The following is a 21,891-nucleotide window of genomic DNA, read 5'->3' as shown; positions in this document are numbered from 1 at the left end:
TACTCCCAGGCTCTACTCTCTCTCATGCTCTCTTTCTCTGGGCTCAAAGAGATGAAAGAGTTGAGATCTCCGCTCTCCGCCTCGCTGGATCGCGGCGACGGATCTCAGGCCGGTGACCGGCGGCTCCCCCGGCTGAACCGATCCATCCGCTTCGCCGCCGACTGCCCACGCTCCCCCTCCCGCCCCTCCTCCTCCGCCGTGCCCTTCTCCTGGGAGCAGCGCCCGGGGATCCCCAAATTCCATGGTAACCCTAAGTCTCGTCCAACCGATCCCCTCCTCCCCTCCCGCCCCCCTCCGATCCTCCTCCTCCGAGAGCTTCCGGAAGAAGCGATCCCACGCCCGGCCCGCCGCCGACCCATTCGCGGCGGCCCTCGCGGAGTGCGCCAAGGAGCCCCCGCTGCCGTCCGATGGAGCGGCCGAGATGGGGATGAGCAGGAAGGGCGCGGACCGGCGGCGGGGAGCTGCGGCGGCGGCGGTCTGGTCGATCTCCGACCGGTTCGGCATCCTCGGCTTGGTCGGGTCGTGCAAGAGTGGGAGGGGTTCCGTTGCAGACTCCACGGTTTGCGTCCCCCGGTCCAGCCTCCGGAACGGCAACGCCTACAGGCTCTTGAACCGTCGGGCGGCCTGACCGAGCTACCCGGTCCAAAGAAAGGTTGCTGGTTGCATACTTAATACTATATAATAAATCCAGTTAATGGATATATTTGTCTACGTTTGTGACAGTAATGATGGTTATTTGCTTTAGTTTCTTCCCTCCGTACGATTAGAAAAATTAAGTTGGACACGAGCCCTGAGTTGGCCCTCCACAATCGGCAATGCGGAATTATGAAGTGGGATTGGAATCATTAGGTGGCTATTATTACTAGGTTGGCTTTATTTTCTCCATTTTGTTGGTAAAGTTATCACCTCCTCCATCTACTCCTGAGTCGGTGGTATCTACCACCCATGGGCCAGTGATTACTGCTGTAGATGATAACACATAAGAGGGAGAGAGTAATATCAATTTAATGCACTTTTTGATGAATTAGGTAGTTGTAATTCATCAAGCTTGTTTTCTAAAATTGATAATAAGTATATGTTGTTGCGATTTCTTGACTACGGGATCGGCGTGGTTGAAGTGGATGGCGATGGCAGAATGATAGTGATTGGATCTGCAAAAAAAAATTTCTAGTCGAAGTTAGTTCCGATGAGAATCTTCTGACAGTAACTCACAAAAAGATAAAAAAAGAATGCAAGAGAGAGATTGTATATCTAGAGATTCTCTGTTAACTTCTATTATAGGTAGAGAAAAAAATCGTGAGGAAGCAGGAGTGCAAGGGATTATCTCGGTCTTCTCGGATGCATCATTCGTTGCATTCCTGATATGATTTTTCAAGATTTGTTGGTTATCCATTATCTTATTTACTTCATTGTCAGCTATTTTCGGTTGCAGTAGAATTTAAAAACTCGTTGGGGAGCTCGAGGTCTAATCTTTTCAAACATAGGGAGCCTTCTAAATACATGGAGCTCAGCCCACTAAATCTCTCAGGTTGGCAGAGGTTAGGTCGGCAGAAATTGCGTCTACCGAAGATGGATTGGCAAGAGATGTGAGTCAACAGCAGTCGAGGCTTGTTCAAATCCTCGGCTTGGATGTAGATGAAATTTTCTATCCATAACAGTATGCATATTTCCAGTACAATATAGCAAAGATCACAGACTATCCTCGTAGAGCTTGAACATATAACATGACGGGTTTAATCATCGAGCAAGATTCGGTGTATCTATAGTGTTGTAGAGATGGCCGCCATCACGAGATGGACAGCTGTCAAATAACTCAATCAATGGTGCATGCTGTATGATAGATGGTGCATGTTTTACAGAGTCTTGTGAATCAGTTTGCATGCAGTAGAGTGGCCGGTACAAGCTGGGCGTGAGGTAGAATTTTCTGGACGCATGCAAGGTCGGTGAGGGTTGGTGGGAGTGGGTCCAATGTACTTTTGTTTGGACTCGTGCAATGGTCTCTGGCCCTCCAAAAGAAACAAATCTCTATCAAAAAAAAAAAAAATTGAAATCACGGAAATCACGAGTAACTTACACCGTGGAGAGAGAAAATATACTGTAGATGAAGTGCGTCAAAGGTAAAGCTTATGTCCAATGATGCATGGGGAACGTATGATTGCATCCTTGGGGCACATCAGAACTACAAAGATACTCATCCCAAGTTCGTATCCCGACACAATCTACTCCTATAATCATGATCGACACGGTGAAGGGGGGACGATACTTATGGTTGCAGTGCGGATGTAATGTAGCATGAATTGTATGCTGTTTGTGTTCATACCGGCAGCGACGAGGCATGGTAGATCAATCACGAAAAAATATTCATTGCAATGATGATGTTATATCAAATTTATAATAAATTAATAAAAAATTTATATTTTATTGATTGTCATATATTATATTGATTTTTATAGATAATATCCCATACTATCTCTGTATATTTCATCCATTTCTAATTTTTCATTGGTTTATTACAACGGTGACATGGTATCACCATTGGAACGAATATTTTCTCACCAATCACGCAGATGGCTCTTGCATACAGACACTTATGTCACTGAAGCTTGCTCTTCGGGTGGACTTTTTACCATACTTTGTCTTTAATACAGAAAAAATTTTCTAATTAAAATATTTTTTTAAAAAAATTAATTTTTAGAAACATAATATTTGAAAAAATAATTTCAGTATGTTTGATACATTTTAGAGTATCTTATATTTGATTGAGCATCTATTTTAATGAAAAAATTATATAAAATACCTATTATATCTTTAATAAAATAAAATTCGAGTCTATTTTATTTATGACTTTAAAGATATTTTTGAAAAAAAATCTCTTAATTTTCTTCTTATGAGAAAACCAAAGACCTATATTCTATATGAGTTTTTCTTTTCCATGAAATACAGGAAGTTTGTCGATAGGAATACCATTTTTCAATCTCTAACTCTTTAAAAACTCTCATCAATTAAGAGGAGTTTTTTTATTTTCTTGTTGATTGTACTTTCTCCTTTCCTATTCCCTTCAACTAAAAGAATCTTTGGAGCCCACAAATTTACTTGGAAGGGTATCCCCCGTGCAAGTGTATCATGGGGGACCACTCATAGATTGGGGCCTTCCATCAAAGTATGCATGACCAATTTGTGAGATTGCCTCCAAGCAGTCTATTCCATGCTGCGCATTTTACCTTTTCTATTTGAGAAAGTCTTTGTGCATCATGTGTGATGTAATAAAATTGATGTAGAGTACGCCACCAAATTATATTGGACCATGTAGCATACTTAATAATGAGACCACCATCTAATACCGCTCAACTTTTTTTTCTCTAATTTTTAATAATAAAAATACTCTTCTCTCCACAGAAAAAAAAGAACAATATTATTACTTTCTGATGACTTGCACGATTTTTTGTGAATATATATGACATTTTGAACAATATATATAACTTCTTGTGTCTTTATGATATTCTAAATAATATATATAATTTTTTTGTTGACTTCTTATGAATATATATGATATTTTGAATAATATATATAATTTTTTTGTGAATATATATGATATCCTGAATAATATATATGACTTTCTAACATCTTATATGACTTCTTGTGAATATATATGACATCCTAAATAATATATATGACTGTGAATATATATGACATCTGAATAATATATATGATATCTTAAATAATATATATGATTTTTAATATCTTATATGACTTCCTATTAATATATATAATATCTTGAATAACATATATAGCTTCTTGATGTCTTATTTGACTTTCTATCAATATATATGATATTTTGAACAATATATATATGTCTTTCTGATACCTTATATGACTTTCAGTTAGTTATAATAATTAATAAAAACTTATATATGACTTTCAGTTAGTTATAATAACTAATAAAAAGTTATATAAGGTATCACGAAGTCATATATATTATTCAAGATGTCATATATATTGATAGGAAGTTACATATATTATTTTGTATGTCATATATTGATAGGAAGTCATATAAGGCATTAGAAAATCATATATATTGTTCAGGATATCATATATATTCACAGTAAGTCATATATATTATTCAGAATATCATATATTTTCACAGAAAGTTATATAAAATATTAGAAAGTCATATATATTATTCAGGATATCATATATATTTATAGAAAGTTATATATATTGTTAAAGATGTCATATATATTTACAGAAAGTCATATAAGGCATTAGAAAATTATATATATTGTTTAGAATATCATAAAGATATAGAAAATTATATATATTATTCAAGATATTATATATATTCACAGAAAGTTATATAAAATATCAGAATGTAAAAATACTATTATTTTTTTGTTCTACGGAATGAAAAATATTTTTATCACAAAAAATCTGACGGAAAAAAAGTTGAGCAGCATTTAATGTCTATCCATTATTAATTATACTACATAGTTTTATATGATTCGATGGTATGTTCTATGTTAATTTTGCTGCACTGCACATGGTGCACAAAGAATTACTCTTTCGTATTTTAACCGTCTATTATTAGATGGGCCTTTCTAAAGAACCATGCGCCATGAAACATGGGAACATCGTTATTGTATTGATAGTGAAGATTCCTTGATCCGTATGGCCCATTATTTGTAAGAGCAGCTAACAGTTGTCCAGTAACACAGTTTCTACCTTATTGCTTTTAGAGACAGAAAAAGAGATCCACCAAAATTACATCTAGGTTCCAATACCAGGGAAGCACCATCCAAGGTTCGAATTTAAAACTTTTGATTAATAGACTTCTGATTAATAAGCAGAGAGATATGACTACGGAGACACGTCTCAATTTATAATATTTTAGTGTGAAACTTAACCTTTTTTTTTTTTGCACAAAAGATGATAACTAAAAAAATAAAATGAATTTCTTTCACAAAATTTAAATTGCATATCACTTGTCCAACTATTATTTGATGAGATATCTATATTTAGTAATATGTTAGGACTATATACTGTTTCTTTTCTTCTTTTTTTTTTGGATTAAATCTGGTTCATTCTCCTTCAAATAGGGTTTTCCATGCCTCTAATTTGGGAGCTTATGCTCTTGGTTCACATGTGAGAATTTTGTGCAAAATAGAGGAGCAAAGGATCCCAAAGGAGACATCTTCCGGCCAATCTTTTTCGGTCAAAGAACAATGCGATCATAAAGACTTTACAAGTCAATTTGGTCTGTAATTAGACATCCAACAATGCCCAACTAATTCCTACTTTGAAGTTCTAATTATACTGGATATAGAGTACAATTAATTGATCAAATAACCTACTTTGTTTTTAGTTAGCTATCTTGCTTGAGGGTATCTCTTAATTAAGGATTCTTAATGTTAGTCTAATCAGGGGCACGAATGATCAACAAATAAAAGACGTTTGTGTCGCTAATTTTAAATTTTTGGATTTTTCATGCATATACCCTTATAAATACAGATTACTATATATTTATTCCTACAAAACAATATTTACCTATATCTTTGAAATATTTATGTAAAAATATAATTCTTTGTAATACAAATTAAATGTTAAAATTTTTAGAGGTGGTAATGCAAATATTGTTAGCTAAAAATTTAATAAGAGTATTGTTGCAAAAAGTAAGTGTTACTGAGAGTCTTCAATTCTCGGTGTGGCTGGGCTCGGTCTCATATCGAAATGGAGGTTGGCCACCTACCGATGTGGAGAAAGTGTTCGCTAGAAGTGGAATGCTCTTTCTTTATGAAAATTTGTGAAAAAATCTATTTATCAGAAATTTTTCAATGGGAGACTTTCTGATACTTAAGTCAGCTAGAGCTTCAGCAAACATAAGGGTAGAGAATAGAGAAAATGACAGAGTTTGGGCTTTACTTTTTGTGGGGTATGAATTACTTATCTAAGCATCTCCTTTGCCTCCTTTATATAGAGGAGGAGTAGTTGTGCGTGACAATTGAGTTTGGTAACAGCTCCAGAAAATCTATTCCTATTAGAGATAGCAGGATGCTTGTTATGTGCATTAGATATAGGTGAGAGTTAGGCACATTTATCCATGAGAATTATGTTCCACAGTAAAGCCCGTATGCACGTGTTCAAAGAAAACAACCTCGAGATCTTTGGATATATGATCAACTTCAGTCATTTATCGAGTAAATCAGTTATCATCACTCTCCGAGATCAATCAATTGATATCGTTGATTGAGCTAGTTCTTCACTACGGCACCATACTTTGTCTAGGCGGATCCGAATCTCCATTGTTGGATAACCTATCACGCAAATCGCAAACTATCCAAACCTATCATTCATCTACTTGCATAGATCTCAAAGCTACTTGTTGATCATCCAATGGTGGATTTATATAAGAAACCTTCTTTTGCATAAAAAATACCACACATTCCCTTTGGAGAATGCCTTCGGATTGATATTTTCTTGACACTTTGGCATAACGAATGCTAGAAATTTTGGGAGAGCAAAAATAGATCAGATCCAAGAACTTGAACTGCATTCAAGTTCAAGATTTTTTAGCTGTCCTAGGTATAAATCAATTTTTCCTGATTTGAATTTTAATCGCCAAATACAAATTAAAGTTTTGATATCATTCAAGTCCAAAGCCGATCGGGAACTAGCCCTTGGGCCTAAAATATAATCATTGTTAGTTAGAATTCAGTTCCTACTTGTTTAAAATTTGACATTTTCTATCCCTAAGCCTGCCCATGATCAACTTTACTCGAGTCGTGTGGAAAGAGCTGCTTTTGGATTACAATATTTTAGATTAGATCAAGTTTGGGTCAAGAATTTTTTCCTAATAATTAAACATCTTTTAATACTACTTAATTTATCTTGTTAATAGATTGTAATTGCAAAAAATTAGATTAAAACTAAACAAATTAGATTCAATACATAAACAATCGATTCCCACAATATAGATGAGGCTAGAGGTCAAATAAATCATACCAAATCATAACTATTGACCTGTGGCTATGATAAGTTGAGTGGCATTGGTTGGATTAGATATAAGTCAAGAGTTTTTATATCGTTGCCCTAATGTTACCTAAGTCCGACCCTACAGGCACTTATAGTTAGAACCATCGGTCATCGTCTCCTTAAGCTATAAGCATTTTATTTTACTATTATTATAATATTTAGATTGAATCAAGTATCAGGCGCGTGTTGTATCATCAGTTACAGTAATCCATTAAACTATTTGATCACAACCATCCCCGAGTACTTCCAAAGACTTCTAAGTTAGCAAGTAAGCGTCCTCTCATGGTCACGTGCAAGGCACGTGCCAAATGGTAGTTCCAGAGAAGTCCTCCCAATCGCGAGGCGACCAAAGTATAAAGAGAGGCAGCGATAGCCGACAGGGCTCGGAGTCAGCGAGCGAGAGAGGCCTTTGGATCGAGGGACGAGAGTGAGAGAGAGAGAGAGAGAGAGAGAGAGAGAGATGGGGAAGACGCCTGTGCGGATGAAGGCGGTGGTGTACGCGCTGTCGCCGTTCCAGCAGAAGGTGATGCCGGGGCTGTGGAAAGATCTCCCCGGGAAGATCCACCAAAAGGTTTCCGAGAACTGGTTCAGCGCCACCCTCTTACTGGCTCCCCTCGTCGGCACCTACTCGTATGCCCTCTCTTTCTTCCTCTTCTTCTTTTTTCCGATTAATCGCTGATCTGTTCCTTTATCCGATAATTGATTTCTCGAGATTAGCCTTCGGTGGCGTCCATAGAGATCTCTTTTTGTTTAATCATTAAATCAATCAGTGTCGTATTTGCTTTGCTGTTTTGTTTTCATCTAGCTAGTTTATAGATTCGAGCGCTTCAGATTTCGCGGTATCTATGCCTGTTTCGGGAATTTTTTGTTTTTGAAGAACAGATTGATCGATATTAGAGATGTTTTCTGTATAGGATTTTTCTTTTCAGATCACGTCAATGTTGATCCGCGAGGTTTCCCCTGTATAGAGTGAAGAATCAAATTAAAATTCTAAATCAAACCCTAAGTACAGGTCTCTCCTACTTTGAACAGAATTATCCTGGTCTGTTATTTCATAGTGTATAGCCTCTAAGGTTTCTTGTTCCTCAAGCATATATAGGATTTTCATATGCCAAATGTTATTGTTGTGGTGTAGAGTGGACATCTTTGGTCCTACATCGGTTATGAGTTTATAAGGATTAGAACCTTCTCTCCCATGCGAGGTATTTTTTAAAAGGCAAAACCGTGAGGCTCTAAATGATCAAGACTCGCTGAAGTCTGACGCCCACTGAAGCTTCAAGATGATCATGAGTCAAAGTGGATAATATCTCATGTATGCGGGTGTGGAGTTAATCCAACCATCCGAGCCATTCGACCCTTTGACCCATGACTGCAACAAAGGCGCCATCTATGGGAACACCTTTTGCTTGCACATACTTTCTCTTAGCTGGTGGGCTGTGTTGTGATGTAGAGAGGGCATGTTTAATCCCACATCGGTTATGAGTTAAGGAGTATGGCTTATATGGATTGGAATCTTTTTTTCTACATGAGGCATTTTTTAAAGGACAAAATCGTGAGGCTCTAAATGATCAAGGGCCATTGAAGCCTAAGATCCACTGAAGCCTAATGATGGTTGTTGGGTATAAAATACCCACAGCCGGAACCCACGGCGGAACCGACATCAGCACAGCTCCGCCCGGACTCCTACGGGAGCCGGGCTCCACCGCCGACATCAGCACAGCTCCGCCCGGACTCCTACGGGAGCCGGGCTCCACCGCCGCCGTCAGCGCTGCTCCGCCCGGACTCCTACGGGAGCCGAGCTCCAGCGACATCAGCAAGCGCTGCTCCGCCCGGACTCCTACGGGAGCCGGGCTCCGCCGCCGACATCAAAACAGCTCCGCCCGGACTCCTACGGGAGCCGGGCTCCGCTCTCAATATCAATTGCTGGTAAGCTCAGTCCGGACTCCTACGAGAGCCGGACTTCACCCTTGACTTTGTTTGCAGCGCAGCTCCGCCCGGACTCCTACGGGAGCCGGGCTCCACCGACGACATCAGCAAGTGCAGCTCCGCCCGGACTCCTACGGGAGCCGGGCTCCACCGCCATCAGCGCAGCTCCGCCCGGACTCCTACGGGAGCCGGGCTCCACCGCCATCAGCAAGCGCTGCTCCGCCCGGACTCCTACAGGAGCCGGGCTCCGCCGCCGACATCAAAACAGCTCCGCCCGGACTCCTACGGGAGCCGGGCTCCATTCTCAATATCAATTGCTGGTAAGCTCAGTCCGGACTCCTACGAGAGCCGGACTTCACCCTTGACTTTGTTTGCAGAGCAGCTCCGCCCGGACTCCTACGGGAGCCGGGCTCCACCGACGACATCAGCAAGTGCAGCTCCGCCCGGACTCCTACGGGAGCCGGGCCCCACCGCCATCAGCGCAGCTCCGCCCGGACTCCTACGGGAGCCGGACTCCGCCGCCGACATCAGAACAGCTCCGCCCGGACTCCTACGGGAGCCGAGCTCCGCTCACGACGGCTCCGACCATTGCCGAGCTTCAATCGACAGATCCACGCCCCCTGACAGGCCCTCAAAACGGCCGCGACCCTGCTCCACCTCCTGTGGCGGACTCCACGCAGTATCATCATTCCCTGACAAGCCGCAGCAGCCATAGCCGCCCTGCTCCACTTCCTGTGGCGGACTCCGCACAGCTCCATTATCCCCCTGGCAGGCCACAGTAACGGCCACGAACCTGCCCCACCTCCTGCGACGGATATCATGCGATTCTCCTGACGACGGACGCTGCTCCACCCCTCATAACGGATTCCACGTGGCAAGTCGAGGTGATACCCACATGTCTGCTCCATTATCTTTCGCAATCAATTCCCCTGACCATGGGCGGCCCACTACCAAGCGGTTACAAACGTCGCCATCAGTCCGTTGCCTCCCCGCCTATAAAAGGGGGACTCAGATACGTTATTTCTTAAGCTCATTTTTCTTATCTCAAAACTCTGCTAAATTCTCCGTTCGAGCACTCCATTCTTGTTGAGGCAGAGAACTGACTTGAGCGTCGGAGAGTCTTGCCGGAGCAACCCCACCTCCGGTTTAGACTTCCCTTGCAGGTCCCGGCGGCGACCGCGGCCTCCTCAACTCCAGCTTCTCCGGCGCAGGTGGATTTTTGCACCAACAATGGTCATGAACCAAAGCGGACAATACCTCATGTATGCGGATACGGAGTTAATCCAACCATCTGAGCTATTTGACCCCTTGACTCATGGCCGCAGCAATTATAATTGTCACCATTCAGCTTTTCATCTTTATTCAGGTCAACAATAATATTTTTTGATGTCATGAAAAATTTAGTACAAAGGCATACATGTATAATGTCAATACCCAAACATAGTACACATTTGATTTTGCCAATAATGCATAATAAATCTATGATAATTTAACACAAGATATAGAGTCGAAAATTTACTATGTTTCAATCATCATCCGTTATCTTAATATTCAATTATCATAAACTTAGTTTTTATTATGGCAAAATATCCATTCTAGATGAAAAACATTACAAGTATTCAAGTCATCTAGAACTCCTACTTGAAATAAGTATATACCAAAATTAATAATAAATACAACATATGTGTTCAAATTTAAGGTTGCATGCCAATGAAATTTCATATATGAAAAACAACATCCATCTATTTACGTATCAAATATGCATTACAATAGTAGATAAAATATTACATTTAGAGAATTCAGGTTAGGCATTGAAGTGTATTTGAATTTAAGTTTGTATAGTGTTTCTTTTAGAAAATGATATATACTCTAAGAAAAGAGTAAACATCGTAGCATATGATTCACACCACATGTGCTATGCGACTAATAAGGAAAGTGAGAAAATGGATCCTTGCTTCCTTACAGTGTGAGACTGTTGAGGTTTGATAGCCTCTATTATTATCCTTAAGGACTTTCGATTGTTTCTTGAAATTTTATTTTAGTGTTTATTACTTTAGTGTCTTCAATAGCCATGTGTGATTTGGTTCGACGGGACATGTCTAAAAAAGTAGCTGAATTGAAATGGAAAGATTCGAGTAGGAAAGAAAGACTATATTTTTATTCTACATCCATATTTGTATTAACCGATCGATCAGTTATATCATCCATGAGAGAGAAGAACATAATTATGAATATATGATAGTGAAAAAGGTCAGACATACTCCCTATTGTTAATGGAGGGATCGAAAATATTACGATTGATATAACAAAATTATTCTGGGATATGGCAAGTATGCTGATCTCTTAGCAATGAGCTGTATCCCTAATAGGTATATGATAAATAAGCTCTTGAATACTTATTGGTTGCACGATCTATTTGCCTAATATGAATGGATGAGAGATATGGATAGAGATGAGTCGAGTCCATCATGTGTGAGTGGGAGATGTTGGTGTATGGGACTTAATTTGCCCTTGATGTAATGGCAGTTTTGGGTGGTTACTTTTAGCAACCACCTAACCCCCTTTAAAAGAAAAAATTTGCAAGGGAAGGAAAGATATATTTTGAAGAAAAAACAGAACAAAGAGAACTCTCCTCCTTTTCTATAATTCAAGAGACTCTCTCGATTCCTCTATTGTTTCTCGGAGGTTTTTAGACTGTGAAAAATTAGTGTTTTCACGTTGATTACATTATAGACTAGTCGGTAAAGCAACCAGAGATCCGTTTGGACTAGACACCTATAAGTTAGGGTTTCATTTAGCATTTTAATTTCATTTTTCATTGGTATTAGAACACCAAAGGTCAGGTAGAGTAGCTCGTAATGTTGAGAATCTTTGGTCCTCATTCATAACATATCCTATAAATATAATGTTTTGTTTCTTTTCATTGATTGTCTTGTCATGCTCAATCATGTAAACATTGGGTTCCATGCTCAACATGACTACATTTTAGCTGAGTGGTCAAAGGCATTGGTTTTAGGCTCCGATCCTGGAGGGCGTGGGTTCAAATCCCACGAAGAGCCTTCCCAACGAGGGTTTTCTTCTTTGATTTGATTTTTTTTTTATTAAGTTGGAAGAGCCACCAACTTTTTTTTTTATTCAGTGGGAAGAGTCTTCCCACCGTGGGTTTTCTTCCATGGCCCACCGTCACATGTGATGGGTAGCACAATGGCTGTCTTTTTGAACCTCAGAAAATCTCCAATGTTTTTCAGATTTTATTCATTTTAGATCCTGATTTTCAATCTTTAATATCTCCTTCTACCAATGTCCAAAAATTTCGAATTATATATGGATTTAAAGCTCTTTACATGCTCTTTCCAACCATATAAATTTCGAAATCTGAAACTGAACTGATTTTTAATTATGCCCTTTTAAAGTTATGGTTTCAAAAATTTGAAACATCAATTTCTCTCAGACGGCTTGTTCGATTACTATGAAATTTTGCAAGCATAAACCACACATCATATACTGTTTCCATACAAAAATCCATGTCCTAATTTATAATGTACAATAAGATATGAATTTTTCAATATAGTACAAAAATATGTGCAAACAATCAATTAATCACAAAAATTATTTAATAATCAGTTATTAACATATTAAATCATGCTAGAAAATAACCTAATCTGGCTCTGATACCAATGAAGAATGAAATTAAAATTCTAAATCAAACCCTAACTTACAGATTTTTGGTTGAAACGGATCTCTGGTTGTTTTACCGGCTATTCCATAGTGTGATCAGCATGAAGACACCAATTTTTCACAATCTAAGAGCCTTTGAGAAATAATGGAGTAATGAAGAGTCTCTTGACTTCTAGGAAAGGAGGAGAGTTCTCTTTGTTCTTTTTTTTCTTCAGAATGTATCTTTTTATCCCTTGCAGTTTTTTTTTTTCTTTTTAAAATGGGGTTGAGTGGTTACTTTTAGTAACCACCCAAAACTGCCATTGCATCAGGGGCGGACCAGGTACTATATACCAACATAGAGAACAAGGAAAGAGTTGATATGTTTTGGAAGGCATGTGATGTTGTATTTGTGTGTTAGCGCTTTGGAATAGTTAGAGAATGAGAAATAAATGGTTGCCGGGGCTTAAAATTGGGTTGATCTTTCTATTCTTGAAAGCTGTCTATGTAACTCTTCTGAAGAATGGAAAGATTATTTACTGATAATGAAGCTTTGTCGAACAATATGTACAATTTCCTCTCACATTCAGATATGAGATATGGTTGTTGTTACTGTTTCATTGCTGAATATTTAGGTTGTCACGCGTGTTGAGATTTTGGGAAGAAACATTTCTACTTAATGCTGCAACAATCTCGGACATGGGCAAGGTTGCACGAATGATATCATAAACTAATTTTTTGGATAAAACTAGATGTTTAGATACCTTCAGGTGCTGAATGTAAGCCAACAAACCATGATTGATGAGATCATTGTTTAACTTTTGTCTATTTGATTGCAAGAACTTTTGGCATTATGTTGAGGCATCAGTTAGAAATAGATATAGTTAAAATATCATTGATAATAGGAATATAAATGGAAAATAAAAAGAGATGTCTAAAATAAGGTGATTTCTTTTGCATCACTGATATATTCGACATTATTTTTATTTTCTAAAATTCTTGTTCTAGTAGAATACTTGAGTGGGTAAGGTGGATTGATATAAAAACAATTTATGCAGATAAGTTGAAAGGCTAACCTTGATTGTCAAGATAACAATGAAAATCCTTGAGCATTAGTTGTAGTTTGTGCTTTGTGACTCAATGGTCAAGAGATTGTGTCAAGATGTATTCATGTTTTTTTATCTTCTTGTTGGGGTTGGAGTTGGGACATTGAAGTTTCGAGGAAATGTACATGATATCTGCTCCACTTTAAAGAAAATATTTTCAAATTCAAATATCACTTTAAATTTTTAATAAGTTGGAGACCAATGAATAGACATCTGAAACTCACAGTTCACATAGACAAGCTTTATAGTCGGCCACCATTTCCATTGAGGAAGATATGCAATCTCATATGAGGAAGAGAAATATATTGAGTGTATCCGAGAAGTATCCATAGTCTTTTTCTATATTTTAAAAATAGGATACTTAACATGTGTATCCAACATGTTTTTAAGAAGTATCCAATGTGTACTGTTATTTGATACATTGTTGATATGGATATGATATGCAGTTTAAAATATCCATGATTCCTAATGTGGATTTATTGTTTAACAATATCTTTTGTAGCCTCATAATTCGGACTGTGTTTTCCAGGATATAAATATCAGTGTTTTAAAATGCCGCATGTGCTTATGCGGTCCCACACAACATTGCACTTATATGGTATAGTATGCGGTTATATCGCATATGGACCAAAAAGATAGACAATTTAGCATATGTTGTCTGCTTAAGATCATATTACTACATTTGTGAGCCCACTTAGCATTTTGGAGTTACATATACACCCACTTTTATGGGGGCGCATGTAGGTGAAGTGGGTTCAAGCTGGTGGTAGCTTTGATGTCAGTCTATATGGTAAGCCTGATACGGATATTGATCGCACTAAAACGTTGATTATATTATAGTTATTGCTGTTGGATGTTAGATACTAAGTGTTAGTTGTTATCAGTATTGCTATTATCCATCCATAAAAGTTTACTTTCATTATTGTTATTTTTAGTGTACTTAATATATTTTATTTTTTTAAATATCTAACAAACAGTAATTGCATATGCATCTGCATATGTTGCCAGTTTGCGGTCCTTTGATCACTCGCATACTGCAACTGTTATATCATACTACAAATATTTTTAGTAGCTTGTGGGCTCGTTTGTTTAGCATATCATGGATTATTATGTATATATATAAGGTTTATATGGAAAAAGTAGGCAAAATGGTGTAGTTGGACTAAGAAATAAATTTATGGGGATGATAGGAATTAAAGTGCAAATTTCGCTGGATACATGGTGCATATTACTTTTTTTTATTTTTCATTTATAGATTCTTTAGTAGTTGCTCTGGTAGCGAGTAAGGCTGGGAGCAAGAGGACCCAAGTTATCTCTTTCTGGTTATTTTTGTTCCTAATGTGTTTAGTGAGAGATCTCAGAAGGTGGTGATGGAAAATGCTTCAGCCACTCACACAAGCACTCAGGTGATGTGAGGAAACCCTAGAGTGCCTTCTTGGTCAGAAGCATGACATGTTTGCTGAGGCTACGCCGAAGCCAATGTTCAAGACAATGAGAGGCTTTGAGGCATCCCCCTCTCCAATGTCGATCATTATTTTTTCTATCTCTCTTTTGCTTATTTTTTAGAGTTTTGTAAGCTTTATTTTCCGGGTTATTTGGTCTGTTAGAGTCTCTTATAAATAAAGGGCTAGTCTTAGATGTTCACTGATTCACTGTTTTGTGTTATGCATGGTCTAGAAACATCAACCATATTTTTTGAAGTGGTATTTTGCTGTCCTGTTTGAATCCTGAAGCTAGTTCAGGATGTCCAGTGGTTTATTTTTGCGCACTTTTGTTTAAAAACATATTATCAGAAGTGGTACTTTGATACAATATGGTGAAAGATGTTGAACATGAGACTTGATGTTCGAGGTGATTCTGAAAAGGATGTTGGGACTTGAATGATTAATCTTTTGATGTTCGTATTGTTTTTAATAATGTTTTTTAAATACAAATAATATTTATTTCTAATGCTTTTTTTTTTTTTTTGAACTTTGTCAAGGCAAGATCTATTTGGTATCCAGTGCCGTGGGTGACATGGGTGTTCTATTGCCCTAAGGGTGCTGTTTTACTCTTGACAATCTTGAGGTTGTAATGAGTCATAAATTATAAAGTGGGTTAGATTGGATCAGCTCTTGGGTTGGATTGCATATGATGAGTTATTGAGTTTATTTTTTATGTTGTAAAACTAATTTATAAAAGAAATGTTAAAATATGTGTCAAATACAAAGTAGATGAATGGGGAAAAAAAGCTATACATACAAGAAAGGTGGTTTCCACCATCATAAACTCATTTTTAGCTTTTCTAATGAAATAAACATCATGTTTGGTATTTATACATTACCTATTAATTTAATTATCCTATTAGCTCAATTGTTTTAAGGAAAATGACAATTTTTTTTAAAATTGGTTGCAAAAATATGAAAATCTGCCTTATATTTTCAATTCTATGATCTTGAACAACAGTCTTCTTGATTTTGCTACTCGAGAGTCAAGACTTGTGGATGATAAGTAATTTTGAAATCCATATAGTCAGATAAATTATCAAAATGAAAGTCTGCATGATTTAACATATAAATAGCAGGATCAAGTTGGATCTTATGATTCAAAGGACCGTATCATCGAGATGATATGGTTCTGGATCCTGTCATTCTAGTTGATTCCAATCAAGGAGAAGATCCTTTTGGTTTTATTTCCATTTTAATCTGGATTGCGAGATTTGGATTGTGAATCATATGATTTAACAACAAAGAAATTGATGGACTGTAGTATGAGGATTTGTTGTTGTTGTTGTTGTTGATGATGATGATGATGATGTTAAGCGGTGGTGGTCTTTAGAAGTAAAATGGAATTATTGATGTTTAAGATTGCATGTGAAAGAGCTTCTTTGCTTGGTTTTTGGTAGGATGAGCGAAGGTGGTGATCAGGAGGCTGGATGATCAGTTGTAAGTGCCTGCGAAAAAAAAAGAAAAAGAAAAAAAAATGGGGTTTAACTGAGAATTTTACTGATGATTGCTTTTTGATTGTGTGAACATTGGATGGGTGCTTTATAGATGGAATTGCCTTTTGAGTAGGGTGATGTGATTTCTATTGAGAGCACATGCAGTAGTCTGGAGAGTTACATGATGTTTCTGTTGATGGTTCCATCTAGCACCTTCTTTTTATGCGAGGGTGGTTTTTGGAGGTAACTGTAACTTCATGGAGATTAGGTTGAGGGTTGGAAGTTACAGGCTGTGGTCCCGTCATTAGATATCTTTCAACCTCCTCCTTTTGGGGTTAAATTCTGAATAATGTACTGGCTTTGAGTTCCACCCCTTTCTGATAAACAGAAAGGAAAGAATCAAGTTGGAGTAGACTACACCAATGGCAAGTTTCTTCCACAAAAACTCATGAGCTGATAAAAGACGACTGTGTCCATGCAATATGGTTTTCTGAGGAAGTGTAGTAGTTATAAAAAGTATACCATTCCATGTAAAGTTGCTTCTAATCACAACTGCCCCAAGGCCTGGGTAGCCCGATGCAAGAGCTAAGACTGGAAACATGACTATCCTGCAGCTGTCGTGCCTTGTCTTCCCATATTTGCTGCAATATTTCTTTCTTTCAACTGCTTATTTATATGGTTTTTGCAGATCATATGAAGAAAGCAAGCCGAACATGACAATTATTTTTTTTTATTTTAAAATTGTTATTAATGTATACTAGCTCGATATCAATGTCAGGTTGCCTGTATTCATTTCCATTATTCATTTTTCTTTTTTTGAAATAAAAAATTATTCATTCAGTTCCAGGAGGGTGTTTTTTCTACTTTATTAAAGTCTTGAGCTGGTTAATGACGGTTTTTTTTCTTGGTGCACTAAAATTCTTATCTGGATTGTTATCTGCACATGCAGTTATGTTCAGTATTATCAGGAGAGGGAGAAGCTAGCCCACAGGTACTGAGGTTGAAATACCAAAGGAGTTGTTTAGAGATGTGTTGCGGTATCCTCTAATGTGAAACCTTTTTAAAGTTCTTATCATGCTGCAGACTGTATCATGTTTGCTTTTGAATAATTGACAGTGTGAACTCATTTTTGTTGGTTACGTGGTTGCACTTTTATGATATTAACCAAGGCGTATGGATGATATACCTTGTCATATTATTGGTTGAATTAACTATTTCCACCTACCTACATTTTTGACGGCCATGTCTTTTATCTCGAATGATGAGTGGACACTGAATATTTTGGTAAGGTCCTTGGTTGTTGAGCTTTGCTGGTGTGATCTTTCCTTTATGTTGCAGTGCGTGTTTTGTTGTTTTACTGTGAGTCCAAGGGTTTGTTGGCTTGGTTCAAGGTTGTGTCGTTCTCGTTAATGGACAGGTTCTGTCTTAGTCCCTTCATTCTTGTTTCCTGCGGTCTTGTCATCCACCTTATCTATAGGAGCATTTATTGGCTTTATACATAATTGCAAGCAGATCGGTTTGTTCCTTCAAACATTACTGATTGAAGTATGCTTATAGGGTTCATAAATCCCACGAGTTATTAGCGATTTGTGTCGGTAATGAAGTACTGGTTGTTTGGGCTCTCTTTTGGCAACATGCATATGTGATCCCGTTTTTCTATCTCCAACACCGTGTACCAGTAAACTGATTAGTGGTTTTAAAAGCCCTCATCGCAACGTAAAGCTGATATTTTTGCAGCACCATTTTCAGATCGCTTCCGTTCTGTGTATGCTTTGTGATTTTGAATTCCATCAAGGTGCTGGTGGACGTTAGTGCTAGCGTCATTGCTATTGATCCAAGAGGTGCCCCAACTCTGAGCCAGGCTTCCAGCTGTCGGTGGTTCTTGTTGGCAAAAGAGAAAAAGATCAATGACAGGGTCACAGCTCTGAACCAGAACATCTTGGCAATTAATTTTCTGGTCTATTTCTGCATTAGCGATGTTGTCCGTTGTTCTTGTGGGCCTCGCTGGATGTCTTATTGGTCTGATGACTCTCCCAGGCAAGTTGGAAGGTTGGAAGAAATGAGGCACGTGGAATAAAATGATCGGGGGAGCCAATGACCCGAGCATGCGAGAGCAGTTGGTAGATGGCAATGTAAAGATTCTGAACAATGAGTTTACCAATCTGATGTCTCTTGTTTTTTTTGCCTTACCAGTCAAAATCAATGCAGGTAGAAGATACGGGTTCAAGGAAGTGTCATTTTATTCCGAGTCCAAGAAAGTTTTCTGAAATGGGTTATATTGATGCGCAAAATCAGGCTGCGGGACGGGTAAAAATTCACCCGTTTTTAAATTCTTGCCCGACTAAACCCTATTCGGATCAGCTGTAGCTCAGGTTTCACAATTTGGGCTAGTATGGGCCAAAATATTGTGACGTGCACCTTGAGCTTGCATAAACTTTTGTCATGAGAATAGAGTTCTATTTAGATCAACACGATTCAGATCACATTTTATGGACTTACATAAAGATCATATAAAATGGTTAACCTTGGTTCTGACACTAGTTTTTGATTTATCTTGGACATGAGTAAGTAAGAGTTGTAAAAATTGGATTATTAGGCTGAATCACTCATAGAGAGTCACAAATTACCCTATATAATGGGTCAAATGGGGACAACCCAGGTCATCAGGGTTCACCAGTTGGTGGGTATGGGAAGAAGCGATCGCCCAGGCTGGGAGGGGTTAACATTGTATACATTATTGTCCTAAATTGACCAGACTTGAAGCTGACTCGTTCCGACTCATTGTCGGCAATAAGCCAGGATTCTGGGATTTGATTTAGCACATACTTTTGTAATTTCTTCATCTTCACTGGAGTTCTCTCAAATGCTTCTGGTAGTGACTGCAAATTACAAGCTGAACCACTTTCATCTCGAGTGTTTTTTTCTAATTTGCTTCGTTCCGTAGTGCTCCCTTCTTTCTCTCTTTGCCGTAAAAACCCCGCTTTTGGTACGCTTTTGCTGTAATATTATTGGTTGGGCGACAGGGAGCTATAACCGGTTGCACTCCTATAGCAAACAATTGCGGGAATCAAGCTCCAATCAAATAATTTCCCAGTTCCTGTACTTTAGTATCTTTTTCGATTTTAACATACTGTTCCAATTTTTACAATCGGATATATCTACTTTATAAAGTGCTGCAATATTGACTACTGTTAACTAGCATCCAGTTTTGCCATTAAAGTGCTCCCATTTTCCAGTTCAGATATTGAAAAAAATCCTTTACTTTAGCATCTTTTTCGATTTTAATGTATCACTCTAATTTTTGCAATTGGATATATCTACTTCATAAGGTGTTGCAATATTGGCTGCTATCAACCAGTATCCAATTTTGATGTGAAAGTGCTCTCATGGAAATAATGCGGAAAACAATAACAATAAGATGGAAATGATGTGGAATAGATCAAGTTAAACTGGAAATACAAAAAATCTTCCTATCTGGGTATTTTGAACAGAAATCAAGGCATAAAGACCAACAAGTGGAAGCTTGACAGTGTCCAAAGACATAGCTTAATCTTCACCTTTCAGCAGCCTTCTTGGATTATGTAGGTTTAACGTGACATAAAAAGATATTAATTCAAATGTTTTATTTTTTAAGTTGCATATATTCAATTCAAAAATTAGAATTGGTGATAAAATTATCAGTAATACGGTGCCAGTTATTATCAGTGACATTGTTTTCAAAGAAAACGATGAAGTAGGAATTCACACAAAATATTCCATATCAAAGAAGAGGCACTCATACAATGGATCCTTCATCAGACTTCTTACCGTCCTTATTAGCTTGATATCAAACTCAAACTCCAGCCCCTGGATTTTGTCTGATCACTTACTCTTAGAGAGAATCATCAGGTTGTTTGTGCCATCATATTGCTGATACTTATTCTACCTTGAGGGTCAGGGAGAAAACAAATCTTCCAAGGGAAGTAAAACATTGTGTACATGTTGATCATGAAGGTTGTATTTTTCATAGAAAAACTAGTTTAGTCTGCGAAGAAGAAGAAGGACTCACAAATGCATATGGTGACCCCAAGCAAGATGAACCAAGGGCTCACTTCAATAGTGAGCTGGCCAGCCATGGAAAAATTTGCACTTAGTACAATAAATTGCATCATTGCATATGCAAACCTAGGAATTTGCCCCCAGTAAGCACCACCAGCGAGCCTCCAAATGCAGGAATCAATATTGTAGTTATTGTAAATAATCAAACCTTCCTAATATTTAACACAAGTCCTTTGGTCAGAACTACATAGGAAATTGGCTTATATGGACACAATGGATGATGTTGGAGACGTATAACTTGAATAAAACAACAGCAGGTGATCATGGAGACACATGACTGGAACAACGGAGGCATTAAGCACCTATTAAGCCTAATAGAATATATGGGTTTAAAAATTGGCAGGCAAGTCATCCCGGATTGGGATTGTTTCCCACACACATAGCACGGATGAAAGCAACATATCCCTTCCATCTGAAATATATGGGTTCAAAAAGGCTCGGGAATGATGCCTCTCTTCTTGAGGCCGGAGAGGACATCCTTGGCTCGGGTCATGAGCTTCCTACAAGGTTTTTGGATTTGTTTGTGAGTCCATATAGAAAGATCAAAGTATCTTGTGCCTTGCAAGACATGCTAATCGATGTAATCCGGAGGCAAAGCTGAGGATGAGGGTGCGGGTGGAGTCCGAGAAAAGGGTGGGAGTGGCAGCAGGAGAGAGGCGAGTGAGGAGCAACTGGCAAAGGATTTGAAAGAAGAGGAGAGGAGGAGGTAGAGGGAGCTGAGAGGGGGGAGGTAGAGGAAGGATGAGGTGGAGGGAAGGGTTTGGGTAGAAAGAAGTGCTTTTAGTTCGCAAGTCAGCTTGGTTTATTCTGACTCATGTCCATTTTATTGTTATTTTCTATATTATTTTTAAAAATTTTCGCATGACGTCCATGAGGGTACGTTAACAGCAACATTGGATGCCGACCGGTGATGGACCAATATTACAATATGTTATATAGCATATTTGATTATGAAAATTAGAACGGTATGCTAAAATTTATAAAATATTAAAAAATATAATATTTTTAGTAATTAATTTATTTAAATATCCCACTTTTTCAGAGCATGAGCTAGGTTCACGTCACAGACCAAAAATTTTGGTGAGGAGGTTGGCTGACAATCTAGAAACTCGATGCAGCTGTAGCCTTGCCTCGGGTCTACGGTAATCAAGATGGCGT

The 21,891-nt window shown here is 38.2% G+C and overlaps 2 protein-coding genes across 2 annotated transcripts; both read left to right on the top strand.

The window, feature by feature from the left end:
• Positions 1-241: 241 nt before the first annotated feature.
• On the top strand, positions 242-1,042 carry LOC140855619 (uncharacterized). Its single transcript, XM_073251778.1, has one exon. The coding sequence runs from the start codon at positions 242-244 to the stop codon at positions 626-628; it is 387 nt and encodes a 128-aa protein (XP_073107879.1). The 3' UTR covers positions 629-1,042.
• A 6,362-nt stretch (positions 1,043-7,404) lies between these two features.
• LOC140853835 (cytochrome b-c1 complex subunit 8-like) lies at positions 7,405-17,842 on the top strand. Its single transcript, XM_073248937.1, has 2 exons — positions 7,405-7,656; positions 17,585-17,842. The coding sequence occupies exons 1-2, from the start codon at positions 7,487-7,489 to the stop codon at positions 17,631-17,633; spliced, it is 219 nt and encodes a 72-aa protein (XP_073105038.1). The 5' UTR covers positions 7,405-7,486; the 3' UTR covers positions 17,634-17,842.
• The last annotated feature ends 4,049 nt before the right edge of the window (positions 17,843-21,891 follow it).

This window comes from Elaeis guineensis, chromosome 1, assembly GCF_000442705.2.
Source record: "Elaeis guineensis isolate ETL-2024a chromosome 1, EG11, whole genome shotgun sequence".
NCBI lineage: Eukaryota > Viridiplantae > Streptophyta > Magnoliopsida > Arecales > Arecaceae > Elaeis > Elaeis guineensis.
Note: the sequence above shows the minus strand (reverse complement) of the source record. Positions and strands in the feature narration are given on the sequence as shown.